General features: G+C 39.4%; 3 protein-coding genes across 3 annotated transcripts in view; all 3 read right to left on the bottom strand.

Annotated features, from left to right (window-relative positions):
- Positions 1-964: 964 nt before the first annotated feature.
- LOC135252458 (prostaglandin F2-alpha receptor-like) lies at positions 965-5133 on the bottom strand. Its single transcript, XM_064330524.1, has 2 exons — positions 3943-5133; positions 965-2177 (listed from the first exon to the last, which is right to left on the bottom strand). Exons 1-2 carry the CDS (start codon positions 4735-4737, stop codon positions 1860-1862), a joined length of 1113 nt encoding a protein of 370 aa, XP_064186594.1. The 5' UTR covers positions 4738-5133; the 3' UTR covers positions 965-1859.
- Positions 5134-8576: 3443 nt separating this feature from the next.
- Positions 8577-20646, bottom strand: part of LOC135252455 (adenylate kinase isoenzyme 5-like) — an 84555-nt gene continuing 72485 nt past the window's right edge. The window contains exon 15 of the transcript XR_010329415.1: positions 8577-8586. The gene's annotated coding sequence lies outside the window, so the exon portion shown is untranslated. The remainder of the gene's footprint in view (positions 8587-20646) is intronic.
- LOC135252457 (PDZ domain-containing protein GIPC1-like) lies at positions 8838-20575 on the bottom strand. The gene is made up of 6 exons (XM_064330523.1): positions 19698-20575; positions 15076-15261; positions 13405-13585; positions 10696-10808; positions 10060-10141; positions 8838-9681 (listed from the first exon to the last, which is right to left on the bottom strand). The coding sequence occupies exons 1-6, from the start codon at positions 19965-19967 to the stop codon at positions 9530-9532; spliced, it is 984 nt and encodes a 327-aa protein (XP_064186593.1). The 5' UTR covers positions 19968-20575; the 3' UTR covers positions 8838-9529.

Genomic DNA, 20646 nt, shown 5'->3' with positions numbered 1-20646 from the left:
AAAAGGTGAATGAACCAAGGACATCACACTTCAGATAGAGGTTTATACTGAATGTAAAACAATGCCGGGAAGACCCAGCCATAATCTACAAAGATCCAGTTGGACATCTGCAACAGCCTGTCCTACCAGTGAGCATTGCCATGCTACAGAGACCAGACAAAGAGGAAGCTGTTCAGCGATATCAGACAAGATTTACCCAGTAAAACCATTTGAAGAACAAAACAAGGCATATTATAATGGAGAAGTCTTTGCTCTGCATCTTCTATTATACATTGCATTCTACTGCTTTGATATATATATATATAATATAATATATATATATATATATATATTTTAATACATGGGTTTGCCTACCCATGTTTCACCCGTTTCAAGTTAAACGGGCCCCCGACCACTAGGGGGCCCCCGATAGCTGCCGATCGATAGCATACTTTTTTCTTTTTTATTTGTGGTGGGCATTTTCAGTGATTTCTCAATAATGACTTTACAGTCAGTTTCATTACCCCAAAAACATGGCTGAGGCTCACTTCAGTTTTCTTATGTAGTAGCTATGAAAATGTATGTATCGGTGCTAGGATGACTCATTATTCCATATGATAGGCCTACTACTTGAATAATATACTTACTTAATAATACGTCAGACCAGTGGGTCTACTGTGTATTGTAGCTTACAGTTCTCCTTTTTTTTTGTAAGGGGGTACGGTGCTATATGATTTTAGACACAATGGCAATGATGCCATTATAATCAGATAAAGCGGGCTGACATGAGAGTGCCTTTTTTGTTTGGATCATGGCATGTTGAGCTACATGAAGTTTACTGCAGCCTTTAGGGTCAGGGACCTTTTACAAAAGCAAATTAGGAACCTCTTCCCATTTGCTTGTCAAAAAATGTGCTCTCAACAAAATTGGAGAAGATTAGTTTGTCAGAATGGTAAACAATCATTTTTTTAAAAGATGTGCAAAAATGGGTTTTGAACAAAAATGGGCTATTTACAGAATTCTTCAACTGTGCATGCTGACATGTTATTTAGTAAGCTTAATCATGTCCTTGGTCCAAAACATGCCAAAAGGTTTATCTGACTGTAGCCTTGGAGGCCCAGTAAACAACTTCCGAGAACGATGGAGATAATTCACCCTCTAGACCAGCTGAAAGGTAACAAGACCATGGAACTCATTCTGTAACTGATCTCTCTTTGTGTTGAGCACACACAGTAATGAACAGGGCAGTACATTGCCAGAACCGATTCTGAGAATGTCACAGCAAATTCCATCACTTGAAGGACACCAGTCAAGAGGGAATTTCTAGGTTGCAAACTAACTTATTGAATAACTGCAGTGATTCATTGTCTTCTATAGAAGTTCAGCGTGGTCACATGTACAATCTCTCCTTTGCTGAGCCGTGACACTGAATGGCTTAAAAAACCAACCTTCAAACGACATTTTCACAAAATCAAAGGACTGTCCAGTCCATCCATTGGTCATACCATCATGATAAACTCAGAAAAGTACATTAAAGGGAAGCTTTCTCTTGTGTTTGAAGGCCTTTAAGAGGAAAACCGGGGTAACATATCTACACCATTTGACTGTTGTACACAGCTTGACCACATCAAACATGCAGGGCCTTCATCAGTTATTCACACTGTGACTATTTTTTCTCACTGCAGCCTAGTTTACTCAGAACAACCATAAGCCACTCATTCTGTTTAAACACAGAAATGGTCATTTATCCGCCGCATGTTCCAATCTCCACTCATAGCAGATTGTGGCGATGATGAGTAAAAGCTGCGCTCATTTTGTCTGCTACTTCATGGTCTCGCACTCCTCACATCTGGGCCTTGGTTTTGACTGCTCCCTCAAGCTCAGGTGTGGGATGTGGCTCTGCCAGTGCTGTCGGGCACGTTGTGACTTTCTGTGCTGAAGCAGGTGGGCCTGTTGAGAGAGGCCGTGGTGTGCATAGAGCCCTTAAGGGTGCTGCAGTTCCACCTGTAGAGGGCCCGAAATGGTGGACTGCAGAGGTTTGCGGCCACCGAGAACAGCTTCTTGAGTACCGCCTTCCGCAGGAGGATGTAGACCCAGGGGTCCAAGATTTGGTTCCAGGTGGCCATCCTTACCGCCAGCAGCATCCTCATTTCGGTGTGCTGGTCGTGGTCCCGCGTGCTCCGTAGAATGATTGTGACCTGAGAGGAAGGAACAGATGGGTGTGCCATTTTTGCCGTCGTACTGTACAACAGAGGTTTCCAAATGTTTTTAAGGAACCTAAAATGACCACAATTTGGCTATGGACCCCCGCCTCAATAATGCCTCATTTTTTTTCCACAACAGACCGCAAACATGTAACGCATCAGTGCATGTTATATAACATTTTATTTTATTACCATATAAACCAGAAACTGTTTATTTCAGGTCATTTAACAGAAATATATCTAGTATTCGTGTGTCTGTGGATGGAAAACCTGTATAGACTTCTAATATGAATCATAAGGTGCATTCCAAATATCTAAACCTATCAGGATTAAGATTCAGAATTTTCTCCAGACTGCATCCCGTGAATTCTCCTAATTTGGAAGGGCCTGTTGTAGGCGAATGCAGACAAGCATGCGCTCTATCCCAAAATATGTTAGGTAACATATCGCTTCATTTCACAGTTCCCAGGCTGAGCTTGCACAGATAGGACCTGGAGGAAAAGACTTACTGTGCAGCTTCAGCAAGCAGATGTGGGCACCTGACTGAGCAGCACAGCTTGTTGCTGAGCAATGGCAGTGTATTAATTATGGATTAAGTGGTGAATAAAAATATTTAATCGTGACCAGCTACAGTATGCACACATCTGCTTTGCCTCCTAGTTCTTCTACCACACAAAACCAGTTTCTGGCTATACTAACAAATCATGGCGCAAGCTCGTTGATTTCATGTACTAAAAGAAAATTAAAACAGTAAAGTATTTTAACTCCCTAAAAGGCAGGAACATAAAATGCATAGACTGTTTCCAGGCTTTGACAAAACAGACTATTAGAAACAAAACTGACCTGCTATTTTTCTGTGAGTACAACGATCCTCCTCCTTCAACATGAAGTACTGGTTGAATATGAATGTTTTTATTATTTTATATAGTTTTTTTTATATAGTTTTAAGACACATTTTGGAATACAATCAAATGTAGGAATATATAAAATAATACATAATAATGGTCCTTCTAAAAAGAACTGTTTTTTCTCTCTTATAACAGAAACTCATTAGGACCAATCCTATACAGTTTACTTTGGCAGAATGGTCTTGAATAATATTTTTATCACTGGAAAAACTATGCATTAAAAGTCTATGCATAAAAAACATAAATTAACAGCATTCATTTTACTGTATTTTTACATTATTTCTTCATTCTTAAATATATTAAATAGAACTGTTTTCAGGAGAAAATGCTCAAATTTTGCTTACTCCCAAAATTGGGAGTAAGAGTGGAGAGAGTGTGGGAAATGAACTCACTATGTGTATGTGTCAACTGTGTTGTTTGATTTTAATTTGCTTTAGTGGTACCGCCATTGCCAGGGAACCTTGGCATGTTATTAAAAGGCAATACCATGCTGTCCTTCCAGAAGGAAAGCAAACAGTTAGTTCTATGCATGCCATTCATTTAGCACAAAGGCTAAATAACATAAGAGCAGCACCACAAAAACCAAGTATAGCAGCAGATTCCTTTTAAGGATTAGAAGCATAGCTTGAAATACTGTTTACAATACTGTTTTAACGTCTTACTGCTTCGTTTTCTGAATTGAAGGCCAGATTGTTCATTGTGGGAGCCAAATCTGATTCCACTCCCAAACGGTAAGAAACGGAAGGCAAATAGCACTGCTAGAAATGAAGCAAAGCAAAAGTAAATCGCTCATTGCCGATTTGTGCGCATACCAGAGATAAGGATGCGTGGAGCCAGAAAGGAATCCTTACCAGAAAAGGGCCCCAGCACACGCAGGACACGGACATGATGGCAAGGAGCTGGCAGATCATCTCGAAGTGGTGGGAGGTTCCCTTGCAGTGCCGGTCTCTGCGGAGCTTGGACCGCAGGAGGACGACGCCAGTCACTGTGTTGCATAAGATGGACGTGAAGAGTGCCAGCAGGCCCAGCACAGAGAACAGCAGAGGGAAGAAGAGGTCCAGCCAGTCGCAGGCTTCCCCCAGGGGGAAGAAGCACCAGCTCCGGGAGTGCTGGATCTGGTAGGGCCGGCGGGCTAGGATGGGTAGGGTGGCCACAAGGAGAGCCAGGAGCCACGTGAGACCCAGAAGCTTCTTCATGTGATGGGAGGTGAGGGCGGTGGAGTGAAAGAGCGGGCAGGTGACCCCAATGCACCGCTCTACTGCCATGACACTGCCCAGCAGCACTGGGCTCAGGCCAAAGAACACCATCGAGGCCCCAAAGAACCCACACAGAATGTGCTGGGGGTCGAAGACTGTCCAGTCCTTGTGGGATCTGTAAACGTACAGTACCAAGGAGCCATTGATGAGATGCCCCAGGAGGTCCGTTACCACCAACCCACTGGCGAAGAGCAGGAATGAGGCCTTGGACTTGAGGCGGAAACGGCGGTAAGCCTTCACCAGGATGAACAGGGCCAGTGTGTTGGACAGGATTCCCACGGTCATGGAGACCACAGAGGCTGTGACAGACAGCTCCACCTGGGTTAAGGTGGTGTTGAAGGTACGGTCCATGACCCTGCACCCTGTCATGGAGGTTGTGTTGCTGGACATAACCGGGGCAGGCTGCAAAAGAAGCAAATTGTGTAAGAGGAGCAACCTTCATGTGCGCAAAATCCACACCAGATGACTCACTGCCAGACAAAATATTCTTAAGAGTCTACAGAAAAAAATTCAAAACATTTAAACCCATATGACTCAAGAGTAGGAATGAAAAGGGGGAGTGTAAGAGTAAGATACGCATCAAGAATAAGGCTTCCGTCCTGCCGTGAGTGCACTGCCAGTGGTTGATTCTCAGCCAATATTACGGATCTTTCACCAGTGGGACAGGGCTTCTGTGTCTGAGTGCAGTTCCAGTTGGTCATTTACAGTCAAAATCAAGGATGTTACAGCAATGGGACCAAGGAAAACTAGAAAGCTAATCACATGACTGGGTAGCCATTGATCACCTACGATCTGCCCATTTAAAACGTTCTATTTTACCGTTTCTTTATTGCACTTTAAACTGTTGTTGTGATAAGAAGATTAGATCCATTAAGGCTTACCTGGGCAGTACTGTACAGCTCCATGAACGGTAAGAGGACTTTCAGAATGATAAACTAAGAGAATGAATTTCAGTTAAAAGGGAAGATGAAATGGTAAAATCTGTCTCAACATATTTTATTCTTCATTCTGACATATAATAATCTCTATAGCTACTACATTGTTGAGAGGCGCTGTTCAAACAATCCGTAGACACATTCACATATATGAATATATATATCATATATCATAATGATAAACAATACAACATTCTACAATATGCACTCGCCACTTGCGATTAATACCTTACCTTATTACAAAACATAATTTATATACAGATTTCTAAGAGACAAAAATCGAGAAAATAAAAGATACAATAATATGCGCCACTTTATTTTTAAACAGGTTACATTTAATCAATTTCAAGACCTGCAGTTTATCAAATTAAAAAGAATGACATTTTTTAGTCTAAGTCTAGTAAATCCACAAATCTATCTATAACAAATTGGCATACCTTTTTTTTCTGATCTCCAGCCGATATGTTTCTGATATCTTTTCACTTTTCTCGAGCAAGCTGCTGTCTCGCTGAGTTGAGGTGGTCCACTAATTACCGTGTTTTCGAGAGTGACTGACACAGAGCGAAATGATATCCACAGACCGGGTGATGACTGCGCAGACTTGATTTAGACTTTTTATGGTAGATCACATCGAGGCTTGGATTTCATTAGCGATTAAAAAAGCAGTACACAAAAACGAAATCATAGAAATTGAGGAACCGCGAATATTCAGTGCTGCTGTATACCAGGCACTTTACAAAAATATCTAACTTCCAATTTACCAAGTTGTTTTAAAAATTTACAGAACATGTTAATAGCCAAATAATGTTTTAATAGTTTTGAAACCAAAAGAAAGTACTGATGTAGCCAAGACTTTAGGGTACTTGTGCTTTCAAGCTGGAGCTGAAGTCGGGTAGGCTATTCGCCTGCATTTTGAAATAGGCAGTGCGTCCTCGGCTTGAACTGCACGGACAGCGAAAGGATGAAACGATAGACTGGAGGTTAGTCAGTAGCGTTCTATGACATCATTCGATTATTTTACTAAAGTTTCTGTTCGGATAATTAGTAGCCTATTTGATCTGTTTCGCCTGAATCGCTTCTCATCAGAACTTGATTGACTTGCCCTACCCTAGAAAGGGCTACAATTCTTGACTGGAACGAGCAGTTACTTTCATGAACGTGCACCTTGCTGGCGTGGACGCACTCTGGCCAAACTCACTGCGTCCCATTTGACTCGTACCAGCACACGCACCTATGTCAATAAAGGAAATGAATGTTTAACACATAGATTTGGGAGAAGAGATTTGTAAGATGTGGTAAACATGTGAGTTCCAGTGCCATAATTTGTCTGTGCCTGGGTCTGTGCCTGCAGAACAATAGCATAGTTTTCATGTAGACCTAATATTGCATTCCAAGCAATCCCTCAAATCCAGATGCACCAACAAAGTGCATCAGTCCACAAAAAGAACAGCAGTCACCTTGCACCCTGGGTCAAGTGAATATATGGCTATCCTGAAACCACCTGGCCAAGAGCTGTGGGATCTGAAATGAACATCTCTCCAGCACAGCTGGTGAATTATTGAAGAGCTGATCCTTTTTGAATATGAGACACAAGGCTTAATCGCCTCCTTTTACAGATGATGCAAAATGAGTGGTAAGTAACTTTGAAGAAGATTGAAGGTGGAATCTAGCAAAGAATAACATATTCACCACAGTGTCCTATATTTTGTATGTATGGTCTGTGCTCCATCTGTTGTGAAACTCATACAACAAAATTGGGTTTGTTTTCATTACAACATATAATGTCTGTTCTAATACAGCTTTAGCAGAAATTACAACCAATATGTTTCACATAGATAAAGCAAACACAACACATTCCCAGGTTTGATTTGTATAAACATATCACAGGCTTATTAGCTATTCTTTAAGGGAAGATTAGCTGTGATTAAGGTCTCACATTACAGTATTACATCAGTTTGTAAACAAAAAGGAGGCCATAGGAACTACATTTCAAAATACAAATATACAATATAAAACAATTATTTCTTAGGATTGCTGTGATATTATAAATCTATACTGCCAAAAACTGATATGGCATATCTACATTTTTTTAAATGTAAATTTCTCAATGGGTGGCAGTGGTCCAGTGAATAGCACTGTCTTTCTGAATGGAGTTTGCATTTTCTCCCCATGTCCACGTGGGCTGCTACCAGGTTTCCTCCCACAGTCCAAAAGACATCCAGTAGGCTAATTGGAGACACTAAATTTCCCATAGGTATGAAGGTATGAGTGAATGGTGTGTGGGCCCTGCGATGGATTGGCAACCTGTCCAGGGGGTCTTCCGGCCGCTAGCCCGCTGCAGCTACAGTTACCCCCCCCCCCCCCCCCCACCAGGAATAATTCATAATTCATTCTTACTATAGTTTCAACATACTGTATATTAGTAGTTTCCCTTTCATACATAAACCTTTGTTATGACCTTTTTGGAAAATCACAGGCAGACAGGAACTACTTATGAATAAGTCATGCTTCAGGATAATTGATTGACGAAAAGAAGACTTAATCAATAGTTGTATTTTAAGCGTCATTCTGAAGCACTTAAACCATAAAATGGGCAATGTTTCATTCAAAATGGACAATAGGCCTCATTCAGGAAATATGCCGATGATCAGATTGGATCATTAACTTTACTTACAAATGTTTCCATTAACATTTTGGCACCCATCATATTTTTTATTTTTCACTGAATGTGTTCTTTGGTACGATCAAAATCTATGTGTGCTTGGAAACATGCGTAAAGGGATTATACACATAAAGTGCTTCTGTTTAGAATGGATTACTATTTATGCAAAGTCACTTAAGTAATTACAGACCTCATTAGCAACAAAATGTTTAACAAAGCAGTTATACTGATTTTGTCATATTTATATTATTAACTACATTAACTAACCAAACTGTATAGCCTTGAATTTTTCACTACTTTTTTATGTTTATTAAGTTTTAATCATTTCAAAAACTTTTTTTAAATTTACACATCAGTTTACAATAATGTTTCTTCACAACTAGTTTTTGTCATAGTTCTAGTTCACAATAGTAACTGTTGGAAATGTAACTGATTTTGTTTATTGACAAAAGTGAGTGATGATGATGATGATTGCTAATGATATATAAAGACCTGCAAGAGTGAAGACAAACCCAACACCTAGCAATGCCATATTTACTGATTTGGATTACTTGGCTAATCATTCCAAAGACATTGAGTGGTATCCCTCTAAAAATAATTACAAAAGAAAAGACAAGCTACAACACTAGTCACTCACAGCAGCTACTACAAAAGCCATCTCTAACCTTGACTGAGGAAATTCGATTCCACATTACACATTTCCTCGAGTTCAAAGTTCTATCTGATATTAATTTAAACTATGTAAGTGGATAAGTCATAAAACTGGTAACATCAGTTTGAAGATACCGTTTTGTTCGCAGATAAAATGTTTCTTGATTTAATGTGTTCACTAGCACTGTCATTGCAATAAATGTCATATTTTTCATATGGAGAGCAGAAAAGAGGCAGAAAGAAACAAAACTAGAAGCCAAAAGATTATTTTGACTTCCTTAATTTATTATACAGCTAAATATATTATAAAATATTCTCTCTTTAATACATCAATAGCAATTACAGATAAATAAATTAGAGGGTGAAAATATAAGGATTCTATCATGGAAATTCCAGCAATGTGTACAGGAATTATCTTAAAAAAGAATGTCAGTTGAATTATTTTAAAAATTGCATTGCATTTTACTATGGTAAGTGTATGACACCTGGAACTGACTATATTGGGTCACACAAAACCATTGACTAAAGACCCAGTGTTTCAGTTACACATATACCAGGAACACCCTATTTTCCATTATGAACAATTTCCCTATAATATGTTCCCATATTGTATGTGTATGGGCTCCAGATAGTGAAGGAGAGAGACCAGTCAATCAGAAACATTCAGAGAAACTGAAGCAGTTTGTAAAAATAAAAATACTTCCCTCTCAAAATATTTCTCCTTGATTGACAATCTCCTGATTTTCAACTGGAGGGAGATTGTACAGCTCAGAGGAGCAAGCACATTCACATTCAGTATAAAAATGTGTAAGTTACATATACTTTCGTGCAATAAGATTACTGAAGTGAAAGTTCAGCACTGACGCTATTTAAAAAGGTGCAATCAGCAATAATAAATTGTTTTTTTTTTCTCTCTTCGCAATGGACATCTGGGTTAGAAGGGTCCCCCTTTGGCATCTTGAATGGCGCCCCACACATCAAAGACAAACTCATCTGGGAAAGCAAGGTCCCCTAGGGCTTCGTCCAATGCCATGGCAAACTCATCTGGGCTCCTCTTGTCCTTTCCCACCTCCACCATATTGGTAGCTGGGGGAGAAGATTGGGAGACAGTGGGGGGTATACAGCGAGAGGAAGACCGATAAGAGAGAAGGCATGACATTACAGGTAAGGAACGGAATGGTGAACCCAAACCCTGTGAATCTAACTTTCTGCAATGGCCATTTTCATTTTATTGGATGAATGTACATTCAAACCGTTCCCCATATATACTCAGACTACATTAAGTAGTAGGTAAACAATACTAGTTATTTGCGACCGAAACATCTGACAAATAACATCCATGCTAATGCACCTAATGAGTACATTGAATGAGGACGGAAAGATTAATGTTAGATGCACGTACAGATATAAGTGAATATTTAGCATTAGATTGTGTGATGGATAAATACGCCAAAATTATCTCACCTAGTTCACAATCTCTTATACCCATGTAGTTCTCAAGGAGGTTATCCACTTTTTTGGCAGCCTTTTCTTCAAATTCTGTTGGCTGAAAGAGTTACTTCATTACACTTCAATCTTAACATTTAACACAAAAATGGCCTTTCTGATAAAGTTGTAAAATTACCAATTTATGACTAAATCTGGTTTTAACTCAAAATCAGACAGTCTTGATACAAATGATCTATCAATTCCCGTTCTTCATTTCACACCACAGACTATGGAAAGCTAATATATCACCTTAAAGATTGTTTGTCTCAATGGGTTTAAATAACATTTGTCAGGAAACAAATTCTGTGTAATTCTAGATGATCATATATAAAAGGGCAGATGTTACATGTACATTTTCTATTTTTAGACCTATACATTTTTCATTACATTCTCCATAAATTATTGGCAAGTATGGATTCAAAATTCATGCTTGCCAATATACTGGTTTTTATTATAATTTATTGCCAAATGTATTCTTTTGGAAATGCAAATGCGCATATGTGATGTACTTTTTGACTGCAAACAATTGTATAAAACTTTCTGTACAAATAGAGGCATGTGTGGGTTTTTTCTTTTTGATGCTCAATCACTATATTTTTTTCAAGCACTTACGATTTCCTCCTCAGTTGCATGGTCTATTACCGGCAGGCTCAGAGTCCCTCTGCCAGTGCCAATCTTGTCCTCCCCATCAGGCTTTGTGCCCTTTGACCTTTGCTCAAGTACTTCTATAAATCAGGATGAAAACACAGGACAATGAATAAAAGTGATCTATCGGGCAGAAATATAGCTATGGCTTTGCATAACGTACATAAAAAAATAATAAAGCATTGCCATTTTTGTTAAATGTTGTGAAAAGCACGCATTGGGCTTTGCACAGGGAACAGAAGGGCTCACGCTTTCATCAATGGGTCCAGAAGACTCAGCAACTGCCAGCAGAACCAGCAGAACAGACTGTTTTCTCCAGAGACACCTGCGCTTTGTCATCTCCGAGCATTAAATGAGAACTTTGTGCTCCGAAACGATGGGTTCCTATTACTGGACCCTCTTAACAATCCACACCACAGTAGCCTGCAGACAGAAAAGTGCAGAGCTCTTAAGCAGGTAATGACCTGTGGGGACAACACTGAGAAAACCAGCAGGATAATACACTGAGGGCTAGCAGCTGCCCATTCTTTGCCTCGGGACCACAAAGACGGGCAAGAATGGTCCATCTCAAAAGAGTCTGGGTGGTTTGGGCATGGTACAGAAATGACCTGTAATGTCTGCTTTTTACTGGGTATTACTGCTTAACTTAATGCTTCAAACCAATTTTTTTTTGGTTCAATTACTGTCTTCCAGTCAGTGACACCCCCTTTATCTCCCCGATTAGGTGTTCTCTACGCTTTCAGACACTTCCTGTCACGACTCTTCTGTTTCTGTTCAAGGATCAAGTTATTCCACTTCCTACATACAGAAGTGCAGTCTGCAGCAGTGAATGGAAGGGGATGTCATGTAACATCTTAGTTGCCACTGATAGACTGTAATGCTGACTGACAGGTTCAGAATAGCTATAACTATAACTATGAAAATCACTCAGGAAAAACACATTGCATCGACCCACACATTGGGTCCCCCAACTTAACATGCATGCAGAGAAAAAAAGAACAATAACTACATATGAGGGTGAAGGACATAAAGACTCACTAAGGAAGGACAAAGACTCACTAATAATAATACTGAAAAAGTGCACAACAAGAAATGGCAGATAAAGTAAAGAAACAAGTCTTTTTGTACTCTAATTTGTATTTGAATTCTTTTTTTTCTTTTTTCTTTTGATCCGCAGAAAAAAAGACTTGGACAACAAGGCTCAAGTAAAGCGAATGCCAAACTGCACAACCATGAGGTCTGCTTCCCTTGCTTCATATTTTGTGCTTTATTTACATCCTGCCAAAGCTGAAAGGATCCATTTCACACAAAAGTTCAAATGCTACCCCAAAAGACAGGCATTATTGATACCATACATGCACTTCAGATTGGCTCAAGGATTTCCAACAAGTCTTCTGGCAGAAACGAGATGTTTTCACTTTGGTGCCAAAAGTCGAAGGAGCAGAAATAACATTTGAGCGCATATAATCCAGTCACAAGATTTGTCTGTGTGCTCAGATTTTCTCTGCTTTCGCTGGGGATTTCTTCTGCTCTCACTCAAAACTCTGCCAGCCCACTAACCTGCTAAGCAGACAAAGTCTGGAGTGACAGCAGAAAAAATCTGAGTGAGAGCACAGAAAATCTCCGCCGATACAGTTCTGAGTCCTCATGACTGGATTGCAGGCGCTCAAATATTATTTCTGCTTGCTCGACTTTTGGTACTGAAGGGACACCGTAGAATCTAGGCTGATAGATCCTGTAATCTCCTCCTCCCAGCATATACAGTGCTGGCCTGTAGTTTTTTTTTTTAAGACCAGGAAGATGAAGAGGCAGAAGACAAAGATCTTGTGTTGTCTAGCAAGAGAAGCCATCGTAAAATTGCACCACAAGTACAGGAATAACTCATTGCAACTAGTCCAGCCCGATCCTATCATGACAGGCTGATACTGCCCTAAAATAATGGCATAATTTAAATTCATCACTGCATGACTTTACATCAGGAAGCAAAACTACTGAGTACTCTTTCTCAAATGTGATGACTCATTGGTACAGCCTAAAAGCATACTGTATAAGACAATGTCTAAATCCCTCCATTAAACTCATTGCATTGATCTATGGAAAGAGTGCACTTTAAAATACAATTCGTTTTAGAGGATGTGTACTCAAGAAAGGTATCATGAATAATGAATATGCAGTTTAACTCAAACACACAGGAATCAGCAGATAGCATTCTTTTTTTGAGAATGGAAAAGGTGACAATATGTCTCCATCTCATATAGTTCTGCAGTAACTGCTTTGTGATTGGCACCACGCATACTATGTGAGCTGTACTCCTGATGTTTGAAGGGGACTTAAAGTGACTCAACAGTTAACAGTACAATGAGGAAATCAATCTGGTGTATCTTAAAACTGACAGAAACACCAGCGCTTTAATGGTGAACTTTAAAATGGTGCACATTTTCGAGAAAACAATAGTCTAAAATGTGACGTTAACAGGGATCCCTGGAATGCATTGAAAGCCTCATTATTCCCACGACTGAGCCTCACTCCACAGGTATAACTGAGGTCATATCCCATTTGATGTACGTGAGCATCAGTTACAATTGCTGTCTGTGCCTGACACCTTCCTGTGCAGTGGGCAGGTGCTTAGCATGATGCTGCTGATCAGCCAATCAGCAGCAGTTGCAGTCCACTCACCGAAAGCCTTCATAGGCTCCACTAGCTTGAGTGTGAAACGCTGGTTTTGGGGTAGCTCCTTCAGCATACGGGCCACCTCGTAGTGCCTGATGCCCACGACGTTCTTCTGGTTGATGCACTCTACGTGGTCGCCGACGCAGATGACCTTTATGCGGTCCGCCAGGCTGCCCTCCTTAATGCGCTGCGACACAGGCAGAGGGATGTCAGGCAAACGACCCATGGCTATGTACAAAAAATGATCAGTGTCACACACAGTAGTTATTCTGTTCCTGGTCCAGCCCCTCAATTACAGCTAAGCAATGAGAATTTGCCTTCCCCTGTTGTTATTAAACCTGAATGAATCCATTTCAAAGGCCACAGGGTTGTACAAAATATTTGATTATTTTACAAAATTGCCAATTAGGACCAATGGAATGTAACATTACCACATGAGAGACTTGAGTTTAACCTTAGCAATTTAAAGGGCACGTCTGTCATGTTCATTAAAATACGTATCAGTAATGTCCTCTGTTCCTATACTTAAATTCAATTTTGAAAGGATTTGCCATACAAATCTCAATTTAGTCCAGGACTAAGCTTAATCTGTGTCTGCGAAACCAGGCAATAATGTCATAGAACAATTTAAGAAATCATATAAAAAATATCAGATACAATATTTTAAATCCATGCCCAGAATCATTCCTATTAAAAAAATCACATTGATGCTTAGAACCTTAGAGAAAATATTTAAGCCATCTGGTAAAATAATATCACTGCATCCTATCTGACCTGACCAAGAAAGAGAAGCCTTATTTATCCATTATAAAAATATGGTAGACAATGATCCCTACTGGTGCAAAATGGAAATGCACAAGGAGTGAGGGCAGAGTGGATGTTAAAACAGAGAAATGTAAGGGTTACAAGAACTATATCTAACACAAACCAATTTATCCAAGTCAAAGTCAAAATATTTACAGAAATGAACATTATAGGTTATTCTGTAAACTGGGCTGATGAGCCTGGCTAACGGGGCTTTCTCAAGTCTCTAAATTTGTTCATGCTGTCCCACCGTCTTCGTTAAAGTGTTACACCACTAACATCTCACAACCACGAGGTGGGCCCATCGAGCCATTTCTCGCCCTGTAGCGTAAACCAAGAAGATTTTTTTAACCCTCGCTTTCAGTTTGGATCAAACTGACCAGTTTAAACTTTTAGTAAAAAAGGCATGATACTTCTGAGAGATGTATTTCATAACCAGTGACTATGCCAGTGCAAATTTGGTTCTTGTTTGTTGTTCATCATCTGGATTGGCTTTATTATTTTTGCCTACGTGGTTTGAATATAAGATAAAGATGAAAAATAATTGACAATGTCAGTTCAAAACAATAAATAATCTACTGCATGAAAATCGTGATTCATTTTCATTTTTCACAGATAGAAATTATTTATTTTTCAATCAAAAAAAATGAATGACACCTTTATTGCTTATTGTTAAATGTGATCTAGCAGGTGTAAATTAACTACAACCATTAACTATATATTATTTATATTACTTGGACCTGTTCCTGTTCATCATTAAATATGGCCTTTTTACTTTTATGTTTAGAGTTGCTGCTGCCTTCAACAGGAGAATTGGTTCATTTTATTATGTTTTTGCGAGATAAAGCTAGCTTTTATGGCATTTGTGTGTACCTTTATGAATGCATATCCAGCTCCATTGTCAGTAATGGTGAGACCCAGTGCATCCTCAGACTTGAACACCTCCACCTCCTTCTTTAATCCTTTCACATGGGCAAAGATGAAGTCCTCTAGGCCTATCTGTCCTCCAAGAAGTCTCTCCATGTCTACGTTGTGAGTGTTCAGAGTGCAGAAGAGGATCTGTCCAAGAACAAAATGGAAGGTCACTATTTATTGAAAGCCAAATTTGAAGTACATTACTGTACAATAATCTATTCACCATAGTCTGCAAACATATTACAACACAAGCACCCACTTATTAATATAAATGACCTTATATTAAACAAAAATGTACTGCTTGTACAAGTAAATCTTAGTATCGAAAGGAGGAATAACAAATAAATAAACAATCAAGAGTGCTACACCCTTATATCTCTAATCCTATAGGTACTTTATATACTTTTAATTAAATTTAATCTGACATAGCTTGGTATTACTGCTTGTTTTCAACGCAGAGTTCATCCAGTATTCAAATACAGGGGTCAAACGCAGCTACACAGCTACACAAGTGTATATTTCAGAGACTGCCAGTACAAATGGATGACATGAACAGCACACACAACATTGTGTTATTCAACCAGCGTTATGCAACTGGAGACATTCCACATGATTTTACCCCATCTCTAACGACCGACCAGAGAAACCTTTGCTTATCTCACACCATAGACACAGTGTCTCCTAATACTATCCCAAAATAAACTGGCATTAAACTGTAAACAACAATGAAAGATTTTTTTTTTTTTAATTGATTTAAATTGTCTCCAGTTTGTCAAATATGGTTGCTGTAAAAAAATCTAGAGTGAAAATGACCTTTTCCACAGTGGCGGATAGGAAATCCAATTTCACACCTGTGCTGTCCTGGCACGACAGTGAAATGTGATCAGCAGGAACATGATACATTGCTACCAAATTTATACTTGGACGGAAGGCCTTTAAACCATGAGGAACTTTCTAGTCATGAGTCAGTTCTTCCATGTTACATCACTGAGGGACCAGAGAGAGCTCTAAATAAAGCACCCTCCATTGAAAATCGGATTTGTAAACATACAAGAAACAACTGTGGCTGTCATGCCACGTATGTCACACCATACAAAACAAATATGAAAATACACTCGGACCTACATTGTAAATTTAAATTAATGTAAAATACAGCCTGCCAGTACAGAAAATTCACCAGTGGGCAACACTTCAGTCTGTTGCATTCTTTTCTGGAATTTGTTGTCTCAAATACCTGGAAGAGCCCAATCCCCAGTGATGGTTTATGCACATGACCGTACAGTTTGTTTCATGTCAAATGTACGTGTTTGTCCTTGAACAATGCGAGAGTGGTTGCAAGGCCTTGTGCACACGCAGCTAAATTGAAAAGGCTGGAATGGCAAACCGGATAAGTCCTCGCCGCTTTTGACTGCAAGTCAGGAACGCTACACACACATTGGCTGACGTACAGGAGAGTTGGCCCTGGTTACCAAAGCATGTGAAAGGACCAGGTTTTTATTTTTGGGGGGGGGGGGGGAGGAGGGGAGTGCAGTGGAAGGCACGGGGGTCAAATACTCCTCTCAGTTCCCACTCTTACCATAGTGCTTTGCTGGAAGCGAACTTCAGCACTTTTGTCTGGAGCAGAAAGGAATCACAGCAGATGCATACTGTTAGCATTCTCCTATTCACACAGGATGTTCTCTTCATGTAGCCTACCTCAACCGTGAGGAATAACAGAAACCCATTGTATACATTCTGCACATCCTGGTAACACTCTCTTCTTATTGACTCTCATCTCACTTGTCCTGATACACAAGCAGCTCTTCAGTTAGGAAACAACCACAGCTATAACCTGAGGGATCTGTTCAAACAAAGCTTTTCATTCACGGTAGAACTTCAGTCACTCTGTCTTACTTTCAGTAAAGTTTATTGTTTGACCAATTAGATTTTTTAGGGATCTGGATGTTAGTTTTGCTCATAGAAAGTATTTCCATTTACTATGTTTTTTTTTGTTTTTGTTTTTTTACAAAAGTGAACCCAAAGCTGCCAACATTTGAATGCCACTGCAAATACCTTTTATTTAAAAAAATCAACAAGTTGTTATAATATTAAAACAATGATTTTCTCGAATGCAGTATTGAGATAGCAATGCATTATGTGCTGAACCTTTCGAAGCATTTTCGTCTGCATGCGGCAGCATTTCAGGCAGCACAGTGGTATAAACAGGTTGGCTAAAACAGCTTTCTTAGAATTTATCTAATTTGCTCTTGGAAAAGCCTTTGGCGGATCAAACTAACACAGTTATTGGTTATTAGTGGGCACCATGGGAAAGCCCATGGGGAAAATAGGGGAAGTATTGTGGATAAAGAACATGAAATAGAGGGGAGTGGGAGGGGATTAAAAAAAAGTCACTTCTTCTTTATAATGTGAATGTTAAGACTTTAATGACTTTTTTCTGAGCAGCTCGATGTGTTCCGCCAAAGTTTATGTTGAATGTAACGCTGTTCACAATGCATATTCTTAAACAAAGTACTCATACTATAAGACAAAATGTACAAGTCTGAAATACTCACAGATCTGCGACTAAGCATTGTTTAATAAACATAAAAATACACGGAAAACCACCAATAAGCTTGAAATGAAATGAAAATAAGATTGAAATGAAATGGGGAAAAAACACTGCAGAAACTTACAAGCATGCTTCCAAAGTTTCTGCAGCGTTTTTTTTTTTTTTTTTCAAGCTTACATGTAGTTTTCCAAGTATTTATATGTCCATTAAGTTCCTCACTGATCATGACAATTTTACAATTTTACATTGTTATGTTAAGTAAGTTAAGTTGGATGTATTCCATCATAAAAATGTCTAATATCCCCATCATTATCAACTACCATATAAAAAACCTGACTCAGAAAGTACAACTCAGTGAGATCTCCACTGCTCTGGTAACAATCTGATAACAGAAATGTCAGGAATGCTCGCAATTCCTTGCACATGCCACAGTCTGGGAGGGTCTGATTTCTGCTCGATTGAAAAATCTCTTTATTAGCCTCATACATTCATTTTGTCTGGGTCAAGTTCTGATACATTTACATTTAAAAAAAGTTCCTTCTGTGCATTACATCTCATTTGACAAATAATATTCTAATAAGTGATAAAGTTGTCATGAGCTCTTCCGCTTCAGGACAATGCTAAACATATATCCCACATCTATATAAGGCTGTCATCTATATAAGGCCAAACTGAAAGTCAATGGCAGATCAAAAAAATGTGAGGGCTCCAGCACTAAGCACTACAGGGTAATTAGGAACTTCAATGTCGTTTCTGAGAGCACTGGGGCCATCTGTGCTTATCAGGACAAACATAGGCTGTGCTCACTAGGCAGGATGTAGGGGATTTCCTCTGCCTGCTACTGGGAATCTAAGGTAGCCTGTCGACAGTGGTGAGCAGAGAGCAGAGAGCAGTGTGACATCATTGATTACCCTGATAGTCCTCACTCAGAAACGTACAATGACACGGAGACAGCTACAAGTGTGCTAATAGACCTGCATGCACACACAGCACAGCACACACTCATGTTATGCAGGGGCATGCACACACAGCATTACTGCTAAACATGCGGATTATTTGCTTCCAGTTTGGCAGATAATCTTAAAAACCACTTGACATCTGTAAGTTATTTGTCCCTGCCATCTTCGATTGCCCCCATTTAGGCAATCCCATCAGCCATACTTTAACCACATGTATGATTTGTGCTCCTCCAGACCTGTCACTTCACACTTTCTTAGAAGTCGCATTTAAGTGACTAGGGTATCTGTTAATTCTCTGATCTGTTAAAAAAATCATTAAAAATTTTACCTCACTTCATGCAATCCTTTGCAATGCAGAACAATATTAATGAATATGGGACTTTTATTCTTTGTGGCATGAATAGCTATTTCTGACATAAGATAAATAATCCCTCAAAACACAAAAGCTTCATTAAGAAAAATAAACAGTTTGTTAAAATCCAGGGATTGCAATTGTGGATGGAACGAAAACAAGTTTGAAAACTACTGCTGTAAAGGCATGTCAGCCAGAGCTGGAATCCCCATCCAACAGAAAATGTGAAGTAATGTACAGAGGTCAGTGGTAGCAATGACCAGCTTTATAGATTAAGAAGAATGTGTAATAAACTGAAATCCATTTCTCATATCCTCCTAAAACCAGTGTGTCATATAGAAATCTGACCCCAATAAAAATAAAAATGTTCTATATATTTTCACTTTATGTTTTTGTCATTCAAAACACTTGTATTATATCAAGAAATAATCATAATAAAAAACTTTTTTCTGCCGTCTCTCAGGAACGGAAAGGTCAAGATAGATCAGCTCGGTTGGTGGATTACGGCAGGGTTTTCTACATCATTTTGGTAGCGAAAAACATTTCAGCAGTTCGCACCTTACATAAAATCTTATTTTGTTATCAGTTTATCCAAAAATAAAACGGTAGAAACTGTAGAAAACTGCACTAGTAAACGTAAAATCATACAACACCGAGATTTTTTATAATGTTTCAAATAGCAATCCATTAAATTATTTTACAAAAAAATTGCATGCTCTACCTCTGATGGGTTTACGTTGAAAGCAGCTGCTATTTTGGCGTAAAGCTCCTCCACATCTGAGAAGCCTTCGATCCTGCCAGTGGGGCTACCGTGGGCGAGCTGCGCGTGAAAAACCAGTTTTGGCCGTAAATTGGCTGGCGGGGCTGGCAGCCCGGTCCTACGTACAGCGGACGTCGCTGAGCTGCCAGCAGCGAGCCCACCGTCCTCGTCCTCTACCAAATTCGAGCTCTCCCTCAACTTCTTCTTCTTTTTCCTTAGTCCAAGGGGCATCTCGGTTTGTCGTGAATGCGTAAACAGAATTGTTTCAAAAATAATTTGCCTATAAAAATAATAGTTCCTACAACATTTATATGGGAAGGTGCCGCCAATTTCGCGAACGGTTGTATACTGCGAATGCTCCTAGACTTCTTCAACAGTTATGCAACCCAAACATGCAAAATGAAAGTTCTCTATGTTGAACAAGTGCAGTGGCTAATGAGGATATTCTTCCCGTTTCGTTTCTAGCTACTCTAAAACTCGGTAGGGCAGTCGCTGGTCATCCCAATCCCAAAAGTAACGACAATGCCACAACGCAGGCGCAGTGGGATAAAGAATCCTGGAAGGAGAACCATTGTAAAACGTTTCCACTTAAACTTTTCTACCTGGCTCAGCTGCCATTTCACTTATTTGTATTTTTTGGCCCATCGCCACTAGAAACTTAGGAAGACCTCTTTATCATCGTGCTGCAGTGAAAAAATGAACAATTTAACAGTGCCAACAATATAGCCTATAAACAAACTGTCTCCCAGTAGCCTACTCTCCAGTGAGTGAGAGATCCTCCCCAAAAACCAGAACATTTCATACAATATACGTCTTGTTTACACATAGGCTATTGCAAATTGAAAGGACTTCCTGATTTAATAAAATGAACAATAATTACTGGAGTAAAACAAACCATATCTGGTATAAA

The sequence above is a fragment of the Anguilla rostrata genome, chromosome 4 (assembly GCF_018555375.3).
Source record: "Anguilla rostrata isolate EN2019 chromosome 4, ASM1855537v3, whole genome shotgun sequence".
Taxonomy (NCBI): Eukaryota; Metazoa; Chordata; class Actinopteri; order Anguilliformes; family Anguillidae; genus Anguilla; species Anguilla rostrata.
Note: the sequence above shows the minus strand (reverse complement) of the source record. Positions and strands in the feature narration are given on the sequence as shown.

Bases quoted from the DNA above. Each gene is read 5' to 3' on its own strand.
- LOC135252458 (XM_064330524.1), bottom strand. From the start codon at position 4,737: ATGTCCAGCAACACAACCTCCATGACAGGGTGCAGGGTCATGGACCGT. The intron at 2,178-3,942 runs GTAAGGATTCCT...CCTTCCTCTCAG, and splicing joins TGTGCTGGGGCCCTTTTCTG to GTCACAATCATTCTACGGAG.
- LOC135252457 (XM_064330523.1), bottom strand. From the start codon at position 19,967: ATGCCCCTTGGACTAAGGAAAAAGAAGAAGAAGTTGAGGGAGAGCTCG. The intron at 15,262-19,697 runs GTAGAGCATGCA...GTTCTTGGACAG, and splicing joins TCAACGTAAACCCATCAGAG to ATCCTCTTCTGCACTCTGAA. The intron at 10,809-13,404 runs GTGAGTGGACTG...CCTGATTTATAG, and splicing joins GGAGCCTATGAAGGCTTTCG to AAGTACTTGAGCAAAGGTCA.